This window comes from Plutella xylostella, chromosome 25 (assembly GCF_932276165.1).
Source record: "Plutella xylostella chromosome 25, ilPluXylo3.1, whole genome shotgun sequence".
Classification (NCBI taxonomy): Eukaryota; Metazoa; Arthropoda; class Insecta; order Lepidoptera; family Plutellidae; genus Plutella; species Plutella xylostella.
The window spans coordinates 1692458-1715866 of record NC_064005.1 but is presented as its reverse complement, the minus strand read 5'-3'; the positions used below and the strand labels follow the sequence as shown (position 1 = coordinate 1715866).

At 35.6% G+C, this 23409-nt stretch overlaps 1 protein-coding gene across 4 annotated transcripts in view; it reads right to left on the bottom strand.

The window, feature by feature from the left end:
- Nucleotides 1-4295: 4295 nt before the first annotated feature.
- The window catches only part of LOC105395228 (sodium/calcium exchanger 2), a 74464-nt gene continuing 55350 nt past the window's right edge, over nucleotides 4296-23409 (bottom strand). For 2 of the 4 annotated variants that reach the window (XM_038107594.2, XM_038107596.2), the window contains 6 exons: nucleotides 14990-15144; nucleotides 11082-11181; nucleotides 9706-9804; nucleotides 9168-9326; nucleotides 8670-8841; nucleotides 4296-8114 (listed from right to left, as the gene is read on the bottom strand). In XM_038107594.2, the coding sequence (XP_037963522.2) occupies nucleotides 7910-8114; nucleotides 8670-8841; nucleotides 9168-9326; nucleotides 9706-9804; nucleotides 11082-11181; nucleotides 14990-15144 (890 nt within the window). In that variant the 3' untranslated portion in view covers nucleotides 4296-7909. The remainder of the gene's footprint in view (nucleotides 8115-8669; nucleotides 8842-9167; nucleotides 9327-9705; nucleotides 9805-11081; nucleotides 11182-14989; nucleotides 15145-23409) is intronic. The other 2 variants (XM_038107595.2, XM_038107597.2) reach the window with 1 other exon arrangement.

Here is a 23409-nt window from a genome sequence, read left to right as displayed (position 1 = left end):
GGCCTCTCCCAAAGCACGCCACTGGATCTGCGATCTTTAGCTTTCCGCATCCAATCATAACCAGCCACATTTCGCAAATAGTCACCCTATATATTTATTTAAAAAAATACGTTAGTAATGTTAACATTGATTTGTACTTTAACCCATTGCCCATTGATTACATGTCGACTACCAATGAAGACAAATTGTAAGTAGATAGCAATGCTATTATTACATCGCCTAAACAACTATTGCCATGTTAAACGACTTCAGATTTAGAGAATAATAACATTATTTTTATTATTGATTGATGGCTATTGAAACGAAGATTAATTATAGAATATTTTATATAAGGCTATTAACATAAGAGGAAAAGAAGGTACTCACAGTAAAATATGGATTTCGAAACATTGACACTTCGCTCGCCTGTTTCATGGCCACGACCCCACGGCGCGAGGAAGCGGACCAACTAGGCCGTAAACTTCTGAATCTGTTTATCTTAATATGTTTTACATTAACCCACTTTAAATAAGAAAAACATTTATGTTGCACTTACGTATGAAAATCAGAAATTTTGAATAGATTTACGCCTACATTTTTACTGCTGTAGTTTAACTATATGCTATGGAATGGACAAAGGGTTAAATTGGAAGCGCTTTCTCGCATTATTTACATGCAGTATTGTGTTATATGTATAAGGTAGATAATTTGCAACCCGTTTAATGTTATTAACCCTTACAGCGGCCACAGTTACTCTCAGCTGAATTTCCGAATCACTCGGAAACTCAATTAAGTGTACTGATTGGATGAGCGGTATCTACGCCGCGCTGATGTAATACTGAGATATAACCCCGTGCTAACCATATAACTAGCGACTCAACTCGTAAGTCGATACACACACGAGCAATGAAAAAGTTTCACTTACAAAATTACCAGTACTGTCGTAAACGTATTGTGTTCAAACTTTAATAAAAAAACAAAAATAAACAAACACTCACACCTTGTACTAATGTACTCTCTTGCGGGGTAGGCAGAGGTGCATTGCTGCACCCACTTTTCGCCAGTGTTATGTTAGTCCCACTGTAATAGGAGGCGGGCCTATTAATTAACTACCTGTAATAAAAAATAGGCCATTTTGGGCCCCGTGTCACAAATGTCACAATGTCTACATAATGATAGTGACAGCATGTTTGTATCCCACATTTATAGGCATCCTCCAGACACTCTGAAACAGGCCCTAGTCTTGCAATCCTAATTCTAACTTTATTTATATATTATTATAAATGCGAAAGTAACTTTGTCTGTCTGTCTGTTACTCTTTCACGCCAAAATTACTGAACGGATTTGAATGAAATTTGGTATACATATGGTCTAGACCCTGAGAAAGAGCATATGCTACGTTTTATCCCGTAATTCCTACGGGAAACCTTTTTAAGGCGAAGCGAAGCAGCAGCTAGCTCATACGCATGTCCCTAAATACGAGTAATTTAGTCTAGTTTCTCCCAAGTTCGCTAGACAGAAATATATCTTCGGCTAATTTACCGCTTCAGAGATGAATGGCGTCAAGATATTAATTCTGTAGAGTATCAAGTTTCAGTAATATACCGGCAGAAGCGGATGCTGTAAAATGAGGAGTTCATTATGGAAATAAATTTATTTATGCCGAAATGCTGGTTTATTTCAGCTGTGTCTTAATATTAAAATTGTTATCTTAACTTTAAGTTTGAGCTTATTACTACGAAAAGTTTTTGGTATTGTTTTTACTTACTTTATGCTTTTTAAAGATGATTGCGTCTGTCTAGCGGGAAGCCGCTGGATGCAGATGGCGGGTGACCGTTTGGGGTGGCGATCGTTAGGAGAGGCCTATGTCCAACAGTGGACTATAGAAGGCTGAGAGAGAGAGAGAGAGAGAGCGTCTGTCTAGCATTTCCTCTAGCCCCGCAAAGAGCTCTGTTTTTCAGACCCCATCGGTATACCTCATCAGCCAATAATAATCCACTGCAGTGCGGTGGTTACCAGAGATGCGGGTTCAAAACCCGGCGTTGACAAGTACCAATGTGTTCTTTGAAATTTAAGTACAATGTATACTATCGCTCTTACGGCGAAGAAAAAGATCCAGAGGAAATCAGTTTTATTATTGCTTCATTAATTTTTTTTGGTATGTGCAGTATGTGCACTTACTTTTGGTTTAAAGTTATCTTATGTCGGACTCTGTACGCAAAACCAGCAAGCTGAAGTGTATGGTCAACACTTCAGCTTGCTGGTTTTGCGTATAATGGTTCGGTTTCTCACTGGTGTTATAAACGAAACAACTCTATATTATTACTTAACAAACACTTTAATTTATATAACAATTATTATCAAAATAGGATAAGTAACTCTAAAAAACATTTCAAATTTATTCATAATGACACGGAGCTACTTAATGCTTCTATTTTAAAATTAAATAATTAACCACTTATAAATAAAATTACCGAAAAATGCAATAGCTACAAGAAGGCTTTCGCATGTTAAAAGGATTATAAATAAATACTGCCAAATTACCTTTACCTCCATAAAGAATAGGTATCACATGGTATCACCCAGTCTGAGAATGATTTTATTTTTAGGTACCTCATAATCAGGTCTGAAGATTTTCCATTACAAGTTCTATAGTTATAGATCGGCTAACGACTCGCACCCGCACTAGGCCAGCGTGGTGGACTAGACCTAAAACCCTTCCTTCATTGGAAGGAGACCCGTGCCCTAGCAGTGGGGACGTGATGGGTCGTGATGATGAAAGACTCCTCACTATTGGAAATGGTCTACAAAAAGGCGTCTTGCAACAAGATAGGGTTTCCGTCGGAAAGCTTTGTGAAAACTTTCCCAAACATATGGGAAAATATCGGCAGTATTCCGGTTTTTGTAGTTTAACATAGTTATTTTTATTCCTTCAGGTTTTTGGTTTACGGTGGTAATCTTGTATATATGGAGAAGCTGTGTATACTTATAGCCATTGCATTTCTTCGTTGAGATACAGCTACAAAAATAAATAAATCCGTTGTACACAATTTTAATATACTTCGTTTGGGATAAACATCCATGTTTTATTTGACTTGGTCACACTCAAAGCGGGTGCAAAGATAGGCATGTTTGTATTCGCCTTTATGATAAATATTAGAGGTAATGTTGTAAGGACCTATAAAGAAAAATAAAGCCAATACATAATAGATTAATGGGCAATTATTGTACCTATAATTTAAAATAATTTGAATGAAAATCTATTGGGAGCAAGGACATAGATATATAATATTTTATAATTTACACGATAGTTAGTTAAGATAAGTATAGGTAGCATCTTGTAGTGATGATTTTGACAAAGTACAGATTGGTTTTAAAACGAATTTATTCATATGATTTAAATAGGATTGGGAGGAAGGCTCTACATTTTTATAAATTATTAGGTATATAAGTAGGTAAATATTGTTATGACACAAACAAATATAAGTAATATAATTATATAACCAAAATATCAAACAACACATCGCTAAAAATAAGGTTGTTCGTATAAAAATATGAGAAGAACAAAATAATTCAATATTATAATAACATATTTTTGTTTTATTTATTATCTTTTATGTCTAACATTTATACGGTTTTGAACACATTAATCCATATATTACAACTTTAAAATAAATATACTTTAGTTTCCTCTATTTACACATACTTTTGAATTATATATACTTCTATTATATAGTATGGCAAATGTTACTTTTTAAGAGTTTGAAATCTAAACACACACAACATTTAGATTTAAATGGATACACAACAGCATTTTAAAGATACAATTGGAAAATACTGTTTCAATTTTACAAACAGTACGGACACACATGATAAGTAGAGTACGGTCGGCTGCATAAGTAGCTATACACTTTTGTACCTTGTCAAACTGACTAGAAGACAAACCGTCAATGTTTGAATAGGCAGTTTGTGAGTTTGACAAGGTACAAAAGTGTACAGCTACTAATGCAGCTGTATGTACCTAGCTTAGAAGGCTGATCACCTGATGTCCGAAACAGTGAAACGATCCATGCTGTCGGATGGGCATGTAAAGCAGTCGGTCCTGCGCCTAGCTCTCTCCAATCGTGTCGGTCAATCCGTCCCATTGGGTTATGAGAGTGATGGAACAGAGAGTGCTCCTGTGTACTGCGCACACACTTGGGCACTATAATCTACTCCTGCGTAGATGGCTGATCTCAATTGAGATTGGCCGCCGTGGTCGAAATTCGGCTAGGAGGACATTATATTATTATGTACCTAGCTGTATGTGTATACTTGAAGAATACAACATGTTCCAAATATTGAAAGATTTCACGATAAACACCGGAGTAACGACTGGAAAAGCTATATTTTTTACAACATTCCATATTGCTCGGTCTCATCCAGTCAGATATAAAATTTTATGTTTTGCAACTCATTTTGTGACTGTAATAAAATTTTGCCATTGTTTTGTCGTTGCCAACACCTGAGGACATTGATTATGTTGCAGATTTTAAGTGAGTATATTTACTTATTTATTATGGCGAAATTTTCAAAAAACGGCTTGGTAGTTTCTTGCCTCCATCCAAAAGTGTAAAGAGCCCTTTTTCTAACTGAGTTGGCGTAATTGTAAAATGAATGCTACTCGTAGGTACCAGCTTGAATACGAACACAGCTAGAGCTTAAACCAGATCATTATTTCAAAGTTGAAAAAATAACCTTTGAGTCATTGTAAATAAGACATTATGAAATAGACAAAATACATGCATAATATCTAACCGATTTTTGTTGATGCCTCTAATGTACAGAATGTAAAATTCAACAGCATTTTTGGCTTACATTAGGACCTATAACGTGTATAAGACCGCAGTTTACCCATCTCTATGGGCGAGATCTAAAAAAACATACATAGGTACTTCAACGTTGTTTCTCAGACATAACTCATAGAATCAAGAAGTCATCATGTTTACTCTCATACCACACACCTTTAAAAAAAGCCTTATCCTTTTTGCTGATTCTAAAAAAAAGTTTTTTTTTTTTTAAATATTCTACCTAAATAATAGGTTAAGAAGCAGCTCTTTTTGATATAATTAAAAGAAAATATTTATCTACTAATACTACTCAAGAAGTTTAAACGTAAGTAAACTCTCCATAAAGATTCAATCATTAGAGCAGTTTTTGGAAAAATGCATATTTAACATGAATTTATATATTATTATTATTTTTTATTAGTTTTGACTAGAAAGTATTCAGTAACTATGAATTACTCGTAGAGACACATTTTTTTAAAAGGAGTAAATTTTGATCTTTTATTCAGTTGTCATAAATTTAAGCAAACGTTTTCTAGATTTAAAAAAAGTTTCGATTAGGTAGACTAGGTAGGCCTTAAATCAGATTAGAAATACTAAGACGATGAAGAGTATACTAAGTTATTTTAAGATGATAGCATAATAAATATATTCATTTAGTATTAGACCGACAGAATATTTTGTCTTTAAATAGGTTTAAAATCGATAAAGGCTACTACACATAGATAGTGAAGACAAGATTAAAAAATCTAGACTAGAAGTAGAAAGACTAAGATAGAAAAATGCTACTTAAAATAAATTCGAAACGAATAAATTTTGGTCCAAAGTTAAGTCAGAGCGTACAAGTTCTAGAAAGGTTTAAAATTTTGGGGCGTGATAAAAAAAATGTACCTATCCTCAAATTTTTAAGTAAAACATAACAATTAGGACAAAAAATTAAAATTAACTTCATAAAAAATCTAATAAGGCTTATCTAATGGCAGTATTTTTCCTGAATTAACTGCATTTTGTTTTTTAAGCACTATCTTCGCTTTAAATACTAAGCTAAAAAACAAATTTCATTCCATTTTTACATTTTACCTACATTTGAATTTATATACATTACAATATTTATTTACTTTCTACATCCTATATCATTTTTATCTCCACAAACATAAGAAATGTAGTGAATCTAGTTATCTACCGATTATCACAAATAATTATAATTTTTAAAATTACACAATGATTTTTGTAAATAAATATTAAATTTATGTAAAAGCACGGTAAGAACAAGTAGGTATACCTGTATCTAATCTGCATTTTGTTATACTTCTAATCTGCATTTTTTTATACTTGGCATAAAAGTAATAAATCTTAATCTTTTTAATTTTAATCAAAACTTTATTAAATAAATAAACAACAGGTAAAATAAACGGTTTCATTCAAAAGTAGCCATTTTTGCTAGTATGTATTCTAATGTTTTATTTTAAAACGTGGTTTTTAAAATATTTAATAATATTCAATAAAAATCAAACAGGTAAAGATTGTTTACCCTTTATGGCAAGTAAAAAAAAATCGCTGTAGTTATCATCATGTCATCGACAAACTGAACTTGTAAAAGGACAAAATTAAATAATATAATGTTATAATATTCTGTTAAAAGTTAATAATATACATATTAATTATATAATATTCAACAAATCCATAAAGCTCTACATTTCGTAATTCTCTTAATAATAAGCCGCGGCCCTTTAAAATTCTCTTTTTATCACCTACTTACAACTAACACATTTATTGGGATTGGGGCCTACATAGATACACGCACATTACAAGACTTCAATATCGTTACAAATCTCATCATAAATCAAACAATAGTTTTTGATACCTACTTATAAAAAACATTTTTTTGTCACCGCGTATTAAAAGTGAGATTTGTTTCCAAACGGGCTCATGTATTATTTATTTAAGTATTAAGCGTGATTTAACAGGTGGATAAGGGAGTACTTAGATACCGTAGCCGTTATAGCTAAATGAATATTGCCTTGGGATAATTCACTGTTAATCCTCAAATACATTCATATAGATTTTTGATTTGACGCTATGAACAAGATCGCTAAACATAAAAAGTGAGAATTATGTCTTTTCTATGAAGGTCTTTTTCCTACAATATGTAATTGATAAATATGAATTTTTCCTGTAACACCAACGGTGATGATGTCCCATATTTATCTTTCATTCTGTTGTAATATAATAATGACACAAAATTAGGTCATGTTCCTAAAATTTTACTCCTAAGCACGAGAAAATTATTTAAAAATATTTTTATACCAATTCATATTTTTAGCAAAGACAAAGAGGCAAAGACACGAAAAACATTTAATTTTTTCAATATTTTGCCTTGAAGAAGCAAAGCTTAATTACTGGGAAGTAACAACAAGACATTTAGGACAAAGTATTCTAGAGGCGAGAAGAGACATTCAAATACTCTAATGCATTTATCCTGTACATTTGAGCAGTAACCTTTTTGGACTGAATACTTAATGCTACTTCATCGTTCTTCATTCTGAATGCACTGGACTGCGTTGAAATCGATGCGACGTCTATAATACGTATGTTTCTCGTAAAATGCATAATTCAACTATTCCCATGATTTCTTAAATTTCAACGTTACTAACCGAAGTGCCAGAAATCTTCAGCTTTCTACCACAATGTTTTACTTTTGTATTGATACTTCTCTTGATAATATTAAAGCGATATTTTCTTGTACTACTATATAGCTATTTCGATGTCGTTAATACTAAACTTTTGCATATTACTTGTCATTTATTTCTAAGATTCCAGCATGACAGCGTAGTAATTGTCCAGCCGGGATATTTTCAATCACTCACCTCACCTTTAAAATTTTTGCCTGCAAGTGGCGCGTCATAACGCAGCAACAATATTGAGCATTTAACACTCGACTCGAAAAGGCCAGTGATTGAGAATTGTCAACCTGTAGGGTTACCACCACCGAACTCGCCCGCTTGTCAAATCTTACGTAACTACTTGACGGATCTGACAGATATTTGAGAGGCAAGCGACGCTGCTTAATGCTCGGTAGTGGTTAACCGATTTTCTAGAACCGTCTAGAATCCCGGAATGAGTTCATAAGCCTCCAGCGTGGACATGGTGAGGTAGATCAGCCACAGGGAGAACAGGAACATGGAGGTGATGATCTTCATGCGGCGCGGGCCGCCTAGCTCGCCGCCGATGGATTTGCGTCGGCGGAGTACCAGCACCAGCACCGCCAGGGCGGCTTCCGTGCAGAACATCGTCACGCTGAAGGCTAGGCTGGTGGGAGGATTCATGTGTTACAACTTTACAACTGGTTTAATTCTTTTGAGTGTAAGAACATTCTCGAATAGTATTATGGAAAACAGGTTTGTGGTTAGATTGGATCAAATATTTATCGGCGTAGCGCTATTTCCTTGACTAGGGATCTAATAATGAAGAATTAAATTTAATTAGTTGTTTTATTTATTTTGATGCAAGTAGTTTTTAGGGTAACTGTGAATTTTACTGGGTATTACCAATATGCTCGGGAAAATTGTCACGGCACGTTCTTGGTTTATATACTTTGGTGACGAAGCGCGTCCAGACATAGTATGATACATTTGAAAATTTAACTATCACTGAAATCGGATGGTCATCTTCATTGATTGGGTGACCTTCATTGATTGATCGGATGGGTAACCGTGCTTTGTGTTGCTTAACTTCAATGATCAGTTACAATTCAGTTACTCTTTTCTGGAAGCTTCTGTACTTCAGACGGCCCGTTAAGTCGTAGGTCGCTATTACATTGCGCTCCTTTTACAATAATTTCCTCTGTCACGTGAAACTACTCACTTCCCAGGGTCCACATGGAAGGTCTCCCCGTTGCTCCAGTGCACAATGGCGGCGACGGTCCACGCGACGCCGATGCCGAGGAACACGTTGACCGCGTTGGAGCCGGTCACGTTGCCGACGGACGCGTCCGCGTGCTTGTCTTGTATCGCTGCTACCTTGCTGGCGAATGTGTCTGGGGGGAATGGGAGGGTTTAGATCAAAAAAACATAAGAATAAGTATAAGTAATTCTCTAAGTTTAGACTTAACAGATTGATAATAATTTCGACCAATTGTTTAGTGGTAAAACGGTTGAATAAACTACTAGATTTGACTAGTGTTATAAGTGTAAACTACTTCTCCAAGACCCAATAGTGGTTAGAGTACATTCAGTAGACGAATCCTAACATAGTGGGAAATATTTTAAATATGGCGGGAAACACCCAATAGCTCGATGGATCTCAATAGGCCTCACACCTCACAGTAAACGATTGCTAGCCGAGATTCATAGAGAAGCCTACCAGGTATGCTAGTCCCGAGAGCCACAAACACGATGGCGGTGACAGAGTCCTTGATGCCGAGCGTGCAGCCGAAGTGCGAGGCCACGTCGCCGATGACCGCCGTCACCAGCCCGATGCAGATGATGGACACCACGAAGCACACGTAGCCGCCGCCGATGTCTGAGGATTTTGAAAGTTAGTGAGCTAAGCTATACAAAGTTTGGTATCTTGGATCCTTTGAGTATAGCTATCGGTCGAAAAGTAGCTATGGAATACGCGTTCATACAATTCTGCCTAGCTCGCACGGGAAAGTAATATTGATACAAGCCTTCTCATATAATGGGATGAGATCTTATTCGTTACACTTTCACACATCTTTACTATGAAACATAATGTATATTTAAAACAACAAGCAACCAACAAAATTTCAAGGAACAAAAGAAATATTAACCCTGAATTGTCCATAATGATTATGGATCCCACATCATTTTGGACTGTAACCCCTTGAGTAAAGGACGAAAACCAATGAAAACTTTAAAGCCATTTCCTATTAACTTACCGGTAGGTGGGACGAAGGCAAATATAATCTTCCAGAACACAGTGACGAAGTGCAGCACGTAGTCCATCACCGACGCCGGCGCGTCCGGGTCGTCCGAGCCTGGAATTACAGTAGTATTGAAGTAACACAATAGAATACATACATAAATGTATACATAAAGGTGTGAGCCTGTCTCCCAGAGGGAAGGCAGAGGCTATGGATCTCCATGTGCTACGATCCTGACATAATTCTTTTGCTTCCTCCACATTCATTATGTCTTCATACACAGTCGTCGGTATCGGAAACTTGTTATTTTTGGTCTTCTTGAATCTATCGCCTATCTGGTGAACATACTTTTGCCTAGGACAAACGCTGCTACCGACATAACCATTTATTTCGGCACATTAAATTTCTTTCGTCAGTCTTTTTTCCACAATTCTTTCAATGTGAACAAACCGTCTGAACATTCCCTTTTAAATTTTGGTCACTATGTCTTATTTTACTCTATAACTCGATCTCAGCTTTTAACACTATTTCATGTGAAGTACCTAACTAGCAAATAAAGCAGATCGATGACAGTCTAAACATTGCTTATTGCAGATTCATTTTAAATGTCGATACTTGGTAAGAATACGAAAAAAAACTCAATTATTTATAGTTTCATTATAGTTTATAATGGAATTTTGTAATAAGGTAGGTATTTTCTATCAGTCAAGAGGTTCAGAAAGTGAGGGTGTGAGGTTATGAAGGACACTAATGGGACTATATTTTTGTCATTTCATTACGTACCTTTGTAAATTTGGATGATAATAATGAAATGATACCAAAATTAAAAAGTTGCTAACAAATTCATTCTTTATTCCCAATTCCGAATTTTGTATTTGGAAATCTTCACCTCCCTAAGGTAAATTTTCAACATAATTTATAAAATGGTTGAAAAGTTGATTTATTTCTTACTTTATTTCTCCTTAAATTTCGTAATTTTCCCGAGAGACGCCGCCGAAGCATAAAGCCCTTTAAAATATTGCCGTAACAATTCCCTTTCAACCAATTTCTCAATAATGCTTTATTACTTAAAGCTTCTTAGTAAATTCATCATTCAGTTCTTTTAGTCGATTTTTATATTACAGTATGATAGGTCGATACCATTCGCTGGTAGCGAGATAGGTAAGTTTACCAAAGTAAGCCAACCAAAACGAACCCAAAGTTATCTGTAATCTTTTATTATCCGCTTTTATTTTCTCTATGCCCGCAGCATTTCGCTTCCCAAAACTCAAAGCAATCTTGCAATTTCCTCTGCGAACTTTCAGCAACTAACAAGTCACGCCTCAAACTGCTCCCAGAACAAACACGCGAAAAAAGAAAGAAAGAAAGAAAAGGTTAGAAGTTAGAAGTACCTGAGCTGACTGTGAGCGCCTCGGTGAATTGTTCTTTCCACGATGAAGTCCCAATGATTATCGACGCATTCGCTCTTTGCACCAACTTGTCCACCGTGTTCTGAAAGAAAATTGTGATAAGGTACTAATACTCGTACACTTTTAGCCTTAAACTGAAACATATAGGTATATAAGTAAAACTGAAATTGTGAAATTGTCATCGCTAAATTCAAAATGCATGATTTCATAATCACTATCAGTGTCTGGAAATGCGTATTTACAAGACCTAACTTAATCGAAAGTGTAAAATCAAGTATAATAACAGTGAAACACGGAATTCACGATGTGATGTGTCTAATATACGTAAGTATCAGTCTTATTTTAGTTCGACTATAGAAATCTAAATACCTACTTACTAAATATTTCACACCACAACCTAAGAACCTAGCGCGATTTACGAAAAATATAATATTCGCAGTCATACCAGTTCAACGGTAGATTGACTCTTTATCTGCGTAGGTACCTGGAGTCATGCGTGACACAAAAAGGCAATAGGTTATTATATTATGTAACGTATATATGTATACTAATTTAATTGCTATACCTACTTTATTGCTATGCTTTTATGGTGTTTCATCAAGAAACTCTCTTGATACTGAAATACATCAACAAAGACAAATGGCTCCAATATTTTCCCACCTAATTGGAGAAAAGCCTATTAATAATAAAATTCCAATTCTGAAAATCACATTTTCATTTCACCTTGGCCACTCCTATTCTTATTTTTTAACAAAAAATCTTGTTCTTTTAATGAGGTTCTGTAGAGATAGGGCACGTCGGCAAATATTCGGAGAAAAGAAGAGAGAAATCATGATTTCATTTGGCAGAAAGGATGCGGGTGATAGAACACATCTGTGAGGATATAATATATCCTGGAACTCACTGACTCTATTTAGGTCTGTGCCTTACATGTGTACTTAGGTGGGCATAGGTCTTTGTTAAGTAAGGTAGTGATTTGATTGAGCATTTTTTCAGGTTCCTTTGATTTGATTTGTATTGTTCATCTTATCTTAAATAAACTTATAAAAGCATTATATTAGTGGGATATGGTTTTGTCAATTACATGCATTTAGTACCTACATACTTCTAAATAATCAGATAAATTTATTCATGCAAAAGAAAATAATACAAATTAAATAAAATCCAATTAAAACTACGAAAATTAAGTCAAAACACGAAACATAAACATTAATATTCACAAAAATAATTAAAACAAATGTCAACAATGGTATAAATAATTAAAAATATAAATACATGTCATTTATTTAATGTCATTCCTACACTACCAATCCGACTCGGGCCATATCCGACCCAAAAGTCCCCAAGACGCTTGCAGCGTTTCCACGCTGAACCGCCAAGGAGATCCTCTCCCTTATATTAGTAGGTATGTATAACGTGACCATACGTCCCGCTTTGGGCGGGACAGTCCCGCTTTCAAGCTGTGCGTCCCGCTGTCCCCCGCGAGGGCAAAAATGTCCCGCTTTCAGATTCACAGACCAAACAATAATTTAAATTACCTATATTTTGTAACTTCATCCCATATTTCCTTTCTTTCTTTTAATCACTTGAGACAACTATTTATCTTCTTATCACTTACTCACATAGACTATAGGGAGTAATATGAGTCCGAGTTCCCCCGAAACTTCGCGAGTAACTTCGTTCAGTGACGAGCATTGACTCGCTCTTGCTCTATCGTGTATGTAAATTTATCTCTTTCACCTACCGATTCCTAACAAAGAAGAAATGCGTGGGAGTCCTGTTTTCCAAAAAGTAATTTGTATCAGCTTTCATGAATGTGAAAATAAGATAAGATGCACAGATAAGAACTTTAAATAAAACTACTCAAATTAGTTTTCAAATTACACTCACGGGCAGGTTCCACTGAGAAAAGCACCAAATTACTCCAAAACTGAAAAGGCTAGACTAATGACGCTTTCTGCAACATTGAAGTACATTTAACAAAGCATTAGGATATTACCTACCTACTTAAAACAGTAATAATATGTTCAAATTTTAAATTAAATGTTTGAAAAAATTGGGGTCGTTTGGTGTCGGCATTTTGTGAGTGGAACTTTTTCATTGCCCGTGAGCGTATAAAAAAATCAAAGTACTTATGATGTTTAAGAATTTTGTACCGTCTTGTATGAGAAATAAATATATACAAAGCGGAGCGAAGCAAAAAAAAATTTTGTTAAAACTAAGTTACATTCGGGGATTTGTGTTTTCGGAATATTAAAACTTCAGGATTCGTTATTTAAACAATTCGATATAATAAAAATCGTACATATAATAAAACGTCAAAACTTCGTCGATTATAACATTTGAAAAATTTACTTTGGTCATTTTAATAAATCTGTTGTTTGAAATTTCGTTAATCAACTATTCGTAATTTCCGTTATTCGAAAACTTAAAATTTACTAGAAATATGAAATTTATAATAAAAAAATCGATATTTTCATATTCGTAAAAAAGTAATTCGGATTTATGTAGTGTACCCGTCTGGTATATTTATAAAAACATACTTAATAAGTAAGTACTTAGGTATCCTAAACATACCAACTTTATAGGATTATTAGATAAATATAAAAAAATGGTCATTCACCATTCATGCATATCTTTCAAATTTCACTATTTCATCGTAGGGATTGAACTTTCAATTGATGCACTGAGCAAACTGAGCGAAAAGATAAGAAGATAAGAAAGAAGGATAATATATGTATCTTTGAGGGATATGAAATTCTGCAGGTGTCCCGCTTTGACAAAAAAAATAAATGGTCACGTTAGGTATGTACCCACCTACCCTTTTCATTCATACTAATATAACTCAAGATAACGAAGCCAATACAAATTTAAGAAATATCAATATCCGAAAATAAATTTTGTATCACTTGTTTATTTAAAACAAAATACTGCTTTATTTTTGTAAACAGTCATCATCATCAACCGTTATTTATACACTTACCTAATTGTGGTCAAAACAAACAGTTTTGTTACATTTTGTGATTGACATTTATTTATCATTGTGCACCTATTTATTTACGGATTGTTTTTACTTTTTGTACTCCCGGAAATTTACCGAGTTCACTTACGAATTCCCTCGATTCTGGTGTGATCCTTCAGAGCAACTCCGAGCGTAGCCGTTTCAAATACAGGTTGTAAAAGTAAACCGAATGGCCATGACTTAGAGGTTCATTTTAAAACGTGCAAATAATAAGCTGTTCATAATAACAACGCAACGATACTATATCACTACTGCAACATCCTGTATACAGTTTAAACTGAGTAAGCCGTCTACTTGGTTAATTGGATGACTTCAATCAATAATGTAACCTCACTAGCTCACTACGTAACGCCACCTCAAGGCCATTTTCGGTATTTATAATGTTATTCTACATTATATTGGAACCCTGCTATAGGCTAACAGCTTATAGCTTATGTATTTATGGTCCCCTGCTGTGTCGATGGAATACTTAGTTCAAACTTAATTCTATACATAGATCCTCAATTCATAGGATGTCAAAAATGTCGCTGCGATGAATTGGAGTTTCTTTAGGCGATTTTGATAAAAACGCCATTTTTACATAGATAAATATGTGTTAATTTAGTTTTGTGGTATCTATGTTTTTGTGTACAAATAAAGAATATCTTATCTGAAACAGCCTGTAAATAGTCCTTTGCAGGACACGGGTCACCTCCAATACTGGGAGGTTGTTGCTACAACCTGCTGCTTAATACCATCATAGACAACATATACAATGCAATGTAAGGCTACTGTCGATAAATACCTATGGATGGAAAAGTGTTGTGTCTTCCCACTGCCCTAATGAGTGTCATAAGATAACAAGAAGGAGAAACCACCTAGTACCAACCTTGAACTCCTTGCTCTCCTTAATCCTCAGCTGGGCCCTGGTGATGTCTCCGGCCTTGGGCAGCCCCATCAGGGCCACGGCTGCCTCCTGCTCGGGCAGCGTGGCCAGGTGGTTCACTTCATCGCCACCAGGCGGCGCCACGGGGTTGTTGTCATCTGGAATCGTGGTGTGAATGTAGCAAGTGTCTATGTTGTGCGTAAACCAGCTTTAAACATAAACAAGCATGGCGGCTTCAGAGGAATCGTTTAAAATAAGCGTCCAACTTTCGACATCTTACGCTGCAAACGCTTCGCATTCAGTATACGAGTACTTTGTATAGAAATTCACACAAGTACGTCAGGTGTGTGAAGTTAGCAGCCTAAAGTTAGCAGCCTTTGAATACCCGACCAAATTAAGATGGTCACTTCAGTCATTGCATACTTTATCAATTAAAACACGTAAAAAACCCCAAAAACATTGGAATAATAATGCTAGGTATTTATATAAACACTAAAATATGTTCTAAAATAAATAAATTCAAAAAAATACGACGTTTACTTACTGACGCTCTTGTTGGTTAATGGATATTTTGTATGGGGGCACCAAGATGCTATAGACCTGCCCGCATCTCACCTGGTTTATTATGTGTGGTGAGTCATTAGAAAATACTGACAGAAGTTTCATCAACATTGAAACGGTACAGCAGGTGTCCAGGAGCCACTTTCTGACGGATTTTGGGTGAAAAATTGACAATATTTCACGAATATTCAAGTTTGCAGGTGGAACCTGAAGAGATTCATCTGCAAATGATAGTTCATATGAAAGGTATTGTTAATACCTAGAAACGGTTTTCAGCAATTTCAGATTGAATGATTTTTGGTGACTCTTCAAGGTGAAAATCAAAAAATAAAACTTAGCAGCTCAAGATTAACATTTTGTATGGCGGCACCAAGATGCTATAGACCTGCCCGCATCTTACCTGGTTTATTATGTGTGTTGTGTCATTAGAAAACACTGACAGAAGTTTCATCAACATTGAAACGGGATAGCAGGTGTCCAGGAGCCACTTTCTGACAGATTTTGGGTGAAAAATTTACAATATATCACGAATATTCAAGTTTGCAGGTGGAACCTGAAGAGATTCAGCTGCAAATGATAGTTCATATGAAAGGTATTATTAATACCTAGGAACGGTTTTCAGAAATTTCAGATTAAATGACTTTTGGTAACTCTACAAGGTGAAAATCAAAAAATAAAACTTAGCAGCCCAAGATTAACATTTTGTATGGCGGCACCAAGATGCTATAGACCTGCCCGCATCTCACCTGGTTTATTATGTGTGTTGTGTCATTAGAAAATACTGACAGAAGTTTCATCAACATTGAAACGTGATAGCAGGTGTCCAGGAGCCACTTTCAGACGGATTTTGGGTGATAAATTTACAAAATTTCACCAATATTCAAGTTTGCAGGTGGAGCCTGAACAGGTACAGCTGGAAATGATCGTTCACATGAAAGGTATTATTAATACCTAGAAACGGTTTTCTGCAATTTCAGATTAAATGACTTTTGGTGAATATTCAAGGTGAAAACCAAAAAATAAAACTTAGCAGGCCAAGATTAACATTTTGTATGGGGGCACCAAGATGCTATAGACCTGCCCGCATCTCACCTGGTTTATTATATGTATTGTGTCATTAGAAAACACTGACAGAAGTTTCATCAACATTGAAACGGTATAGCAGGTGTCCAGGAGCCACTTTCTGACGGATTTTGGGTGAAAAATTGACAATATTTAACGAATATTCAAGTTTGCAGGTGGAACCTGAAGAGATTCAGCTGCAAATGATAGTTCATATGAAAGGTATTATTATTACCTAGAAACAGTTTTCAGCAATTTCAGATTAAATGACTTTTGGTGAATATTCAAGGTGAAAACCAAAAAATAAAACTTAGCAGCCCAAGATTAACATTTTGTATGGGGGCAACGAGATGCTATAGACCTGCCCGCATCTCACCTGGTTTATTATGTGTGTTGTGTCATTAGAAAACACTGACAGAAGTTTCATCAACATTGAAACGGGATAGCAGGTGTCCAGGAGCCACTTTCTGACAGATTTTGGGTGAAAAATTGACAATATTTCACGAATATTCAAGTTTGCAGGTGGAACCTGAAGAGATTCAGCTGGAAATGATAGTTCTTATGAAAGGTATTATTATTACCTAGAAACAGTTTTCAGCAATTTCAGATTAAATGACTTTTGGTGAATATTCAAGGTAAAACCAAAAAATAAAACTTAGCAGCCCAAGATTAACATTTTGTATGGGGGCACCAAGATGCTATAGACCTGCCCGCATCTCACCTGGTTTATTATGTGTGGTGTGTCATAAGAAAACTTTGACAGAAGTTTCATCAACATTGAAAAGGTATAGCAGGTGTATAATAAAAATATTTTAAATTTTTCACACAAAATCCGTCAGGAAGTGGCTCCTGGACACCTACTATACCGTTTCAATGTTGATGAAACTTCTGTCAGTGTTTTCTTATGACACAACACATATAATAAACCAGGTGAGATGCGGGCAGGTCTATAGCATCTTGGTGCCGCCATACAAAATGTTAATCTTGGGCTGCTAAGTTTTATTTTTTGATTTTCACCTTGAAGAGTCACCAAAAGTCATTAAATCTGAAATTGCTGAAAACTATTTCTAGGTATTAATAATACCTTTCATATGAACTATCATTTGCAGCTGTATCTGTTCAGGCTCCACATGCAAACTTGAATATTCGTGAAATTTTGTAAATTTATCACCCAAAATCCGTCTGAAAGTGGCTCCTGGACACCTGCTATCCCGTTTCAATGTTGATGAAACTTCTGTCAATGTTTTCTAATGACACAACACACATAATAAACCAGGTGAGATGCGGGCAGGTCTATAGAATCTTGGTGCCCCCATACAAACTGTTAATCTTGGGCTGCTAAGTTTTATTTTTTGGTTTTCACCTTGAATATTCACCAAAAGTCATTTAATCTGAAATTGCTGAAAACAATTTCTAGGTAATAATAATACCTTTCATATGAACTATCATTTGCAGCTGAATCTCTTCAGGTTCCACCTGCAAACTTGAATATTCGTGAAATATTGTCAATTTTTCACCCAAAATCCGTCAGAAAGTGGCTCCTGGACACCTGCTATTCCGTTTCAATGTTGATAAAACTTCTGTCGGTGTTTTCTAATGACACAACACACATAATAAACCAGGTGAGATGCGGGCAGGTCTATAGCATCTTGGTGCCCCCAAACAAAATGTTAATCTTGGGCTGCTAAGTTTTATTTTTTGGTTTTCACCTTGAATATTCACCAAAAGTCATTAAATCTGAAAATGCTGAAAACCGTTTCTAGGTAATAATAATACCTTTCATATGAACTATCATTTGCAGCTGAATCTCTTCAGGTTCCACCTGCAAACTTGAATATTCGTGAAATATTGTCAATTTTTCACCCAAAATCCGTCAGAAAGTGGCTCCTGGACACCTGCTATTCCGTTTCAATGTTGATAAAACTTCTGTCGGTGCTTTCTAATGACACAACACACATAATAAACCAGGTGAGATGCGGGCAGGTCTATAGCATATTGGTGCCCCCATACAAAATGTTAATCTTGGGCTGCTAAGTTTTATTTTTTGGTTTTTTACCTTGTAGAGTCACCAAAAGTTGCTTAATCTGAAATTGCTGAAAACCATTTCTAGATATTAATAATACCTTTCATATGAACTATCATTTGCAGCTGAATCTCTTCAGGTTCCACCTGCAAACTTGAATATTCGTGAAATATTGTCAATTTTTCACCCAAAATCCGTCAGAAAGTGGCTCCTGGACACCTGCTATCCCGTTTCAATGTTGATAAAACATCTGTCGGTGTTTTCTAATGACACAACACACATAATAAACCAGATGAGATGCGGGCAGGTCTATAGCATCTTGGTGCCCCCATACAAAATGTTAATCTTGGGCTGCTAAGTTTTATTTTTTGGTTTTCACCTTGAATATTCACCAAAAGTCATTTAATCTGAAATTGCAGAAAACTGTTTCTAGGTATTAACAATACCTTTCATATGAACTATCATTTCCAGCTGAATCTCTTCAGGTTCCACCTGCAAACTTGAATATTCGTGAAATATTGTCAATTTTTCACCCAAAATCTGTCAGAAAGTGGCTCCTGGACACCTGCTATACCGTTTCAATGTTGATGAAACTTCTGTCAGTGTTTTTTTATGACACAACACACATAATAAACCAGTTGAGATGCGGGCAGGTCTATAGCATCTTGGTGCCGCCATACAAAATGTTAATCTTGGGCTGCTAAGTTTTATTTTTTGATTTTCACCTTGAAGAGTCACCAAAAATCATTCAATCTGAAATTGCTGAAAACCGTTTCTAGGTATTAACAATACCTTTCATATGAACTATCATTTCCAGCTGAATCTCTTCAGGTTCCACCTGCAAACTTGAATATTCGTGAAATATTGTCAATTTTTCACCCAAAATCTGTCAGAAAGTGGCTCCTGGACACCTGCTATCCCGTTTCAATGTTGATGAAACTTCTGTCAGTGTTTTCTAATGACACAACACACATAATAAACCAGGTGAGATGCGGGCAGGTCTATAGCATCTCGTTGCCCCCATACAAAATGTTAATCTTGGGCTGCTAAGTTTTATTTTTTGGTTTTTTACCTTGTAGAGTCACCAAAAGTTATTTAATCTGAAATTGCTGAAAACCATTTCTAGATATTAATAATACCTTTCATATGAACTATCATTTGCAGCTGAATCTCTTCAGGTTCCACCTGCAAACTTGAATATTCGTTAAATATTGTCAATTTTTCACCCAAAATCCGTCAGAAAGTGGCTCCTGGACACCTGCTATACCGTTTCAATGTTGATGAAACTTCTGTCAGTGTTTTCTAATGACACAATACATATAATAAACCAGGTGAGATGCGGGCAGGTCTATAGCATCTTGGTGCCCCCATACAAAATGTTAATCTTGGCCTGCTAAGTTTTATTTTTTGGTTTTCACCTTGAATATTCACCAAAAGTCATTTAATCTGAAATTGCAGAAAACCGTTTCTAGGTATTAATAATACCTTTCATGTGAACGATCATTTCCAGCTGTACCTGTTCAGGCTCCACCTGCAAACTTGAATATTGGTGAAATTTTGTAAATTTATCACCCAAAATCCGTCTGAAAGTGGCTCCTGGACACCTGCTATCACGTTTCAATGTTGATGAAACTTCTGTCAGTATTTTCTAATGACACAACACACATAATAAACCAGGTGAGATGCGGGCAGGTCTATAGCATCTTGGTGCCGCCATACAAAATGTTAATCTTGGGCTGCTAAGTTTTATTTTTTGATTTTCACCTTGTAGAGTCACCAAAAGTCATTTAATCTGAAATTTCTGAAAACCGTTCCTAGGTATTAATAATACCTTTCATATGAACTATCATTTGCAGCTGAATCTCTTCAGGTTCCACCTGCAAACTTGAATATTCGTGATATATTGTAAATTTTTCACCCAAAATCTGTCAGAAAGTGGCTCCTGGACACCTGCTATCCCGTTTCAATGTTGATGAAACTTCTGTCAGTGTTTTCTAATGACACAACACACATAATAAACCAGGTAAGATGCGGGCAGGTCTATAGCATCTTGGTGCCGCCATACAAAATGTTAATCTTGGGCTGCTAAGTTTTATTTTATGATTTTCACCTTGAAGAGTCACCAAAAATCATTCAATCTGAAATTGCTGAAAACCGTTTCTAGGTATTAACAATACCTTTCATATGAACTATCATTTGCAGATGAATCTCTTCAGGTTCCACCTGCAAACTTGAATATTCGTGAAATATTGTCAATTTTTCACCCAAAATCCGTCAGAAAGTGGCTCCTGGACACCTGCTGTACCGTTTTAATGTTGATGAAACTTCTGTCAGTATTTTCTAATGACTCACCACACATAATAAACCAGGTGAGATGCGGGCAGGTCTATAGCATCTTGGTGCCCCCATACAAAATATCCATTAACCAACAAGAGCGTCAGTAAGTAAACGTCGTATTTTTTTGAATTTATTTATTTTAGAACATATTTTAGTGTTTATATAAATACCTAGCATTATTATTCCAATGTTTTTGGGGCTTTTTACGTGTTTTAATTGATAAAGTATGCAATGACTGAAGTGACCATCTTAATTTGGTCGGGTATTCAAAGGCTGCTAACTTTAGGCTGCTAACTTCACGCAGGTAAGTACGTCCACTTCTTCGACATTGCCGACGCCGTTTCTCCATACATTTATGGAAATCCGTTTGGCTCGGTACCTACATACGATACCAATTGGTGGACACTTACCTTTAGTTAGTAGGTATACATAGACAAACATTTACATGTCATACATTTAAATCCATGTACCTATGCATGTGTATAGTTGCATGTAAACACACAATTAACGAGGGTAGTATTTCGTGGAAACAGGTGTATGTAACAATCATGCTATTTCTTTGAAGGTGTTAATGGAGGTAGTTATTAACATGTCTTGAACTTGGGGGTCACTCATGACGAAAACTACTCGTATGCTAGCTGCTGCACGAGCCACGACTCTATCTCGTTGTATTAAACGTGCTCTCGTTCGTTCGCTTTTATCAGTGGGTACCTATAGTATAGAGTAACCCTCCTTGTCTTAAATTATGAAGTACCTATGGAATACGAGTATTTGTAATTCTAATGTGTTTTATACTGAGCTGGTTCTGCATACTTAAACTTAATTTTACGTTTCTGCATTAATACATAATAGGTATGTATTGTTAATTATCTAAACCATAATTGCCTTGAATACAAAGTAGCGAACTGTAGACTAGTATGAACACTATATAATGCGTATTTTATATTGGATTCCATTTGCCACTAAACTAAAATTTATTGCAATATGCAAATGAGGACACGATACAAATGGATCGTACATGTAGCGATGCTATCCTAACTAATATTATAAATGCGAAAGTAACTGTGTCTGTCTGTCTGTCTGTCTGTCTGTCTGTTACTCTTTCACGCCAAAACTACTGAACGGATTTGAATGAAATTTCGTATACATATGTTATAGACCCTGGGAAAGAACATAGGCTACTTTTTATCCCGGAATTCCCACGGGAAAACTCTTAAGGTGAAGCGAAGCGCGCGGGAACAGCTAGTGTTGATATGATCTTATACACACCCTGTATGTTGTCTATAGTATTGATATACTAGACGGGGGAAAAGTTTCTTTCTGTATGTACAGTGAGGCACTTAGATAACTGACCTCTATTCAATTTATGTTAACCACTGTCTATATTATAGGCAAGCTTTAGATCTGTTTGGTAAGAATGTTTAATGTTATACCTACAGTCTATACCATTCAACATTCTTGCCAAACAGAGATAAATTATACTTAGTGCAAACTTGGTACCTAGCAATGCCATTTAGAGATGATAATAATGTCACACAATGCTTGATATATTTAAATATTCATACCTTAAAATAAATATGAAGTGCATTTATTTGCTTGTACAGTTCATTGACCGAAGATACTGAAGCTTATTTAAACAAACCGTGTTGTTGCAGTTATTTTCATTGTGAAAATCTCTTGAAATTCTGTTTTAAATAACATTCATTCAGCGAGGTAGAAAATTAACTATCAAGTAAGTATATTTTCTTTCCATTTCTAACTAAATACTTAGGCGAATGTATATACCTTATAGGTACTTTTTGTAAAAACCTCAGTAATCTGTATTCTTAAGAATATTTTTGTGAAATTGAAATTCAATTCAGTTGCCAAGTAAGAGGATAGTTCATTTTTATTAATCTTATACAGGGTGTTGCAAAAAGGGTAAACTACATGCAAAGTGTAAGCACATGTAGGTTTCGGCTTAGTATACCTTTTTTGCAACACCCTGTAGATCGGGCAATTGTAGTATTGCATTAAAACAACGGTTTTCATTAATACTAGAGTCTTCTTATTCTTATCGTTTTGGTGACAAACACGAGAGTAGCGTCAGGGAGGTCGGTCTCTAAATGGACATTCGGCTCGCTTGTACAACAAGATAGAGCCAGTAGCTTCGGAAAAACAAAGCTGCAGCGCTAACCACGAATAATAATAATATGAAATTTTTTGATAGTTTAGCAATCATAATGTATAGTTATGTCACTGAAATATGTGCATAAATATTGTGCAAGCAATATGATTCCCGGTCTCTCAGGTCTCTGTGCAAAGTTTAAAATTTCAACTTTGAAGCAAGAATAAATCAGGGCGACAGAAGCGTCGCGATTTCAGGAAGTTTTATTAAATGTAATAAATCTCAATAGAAAGTTGTGCGAGCCCCGACGGTGCCCTGGAACCGACCGTGCCC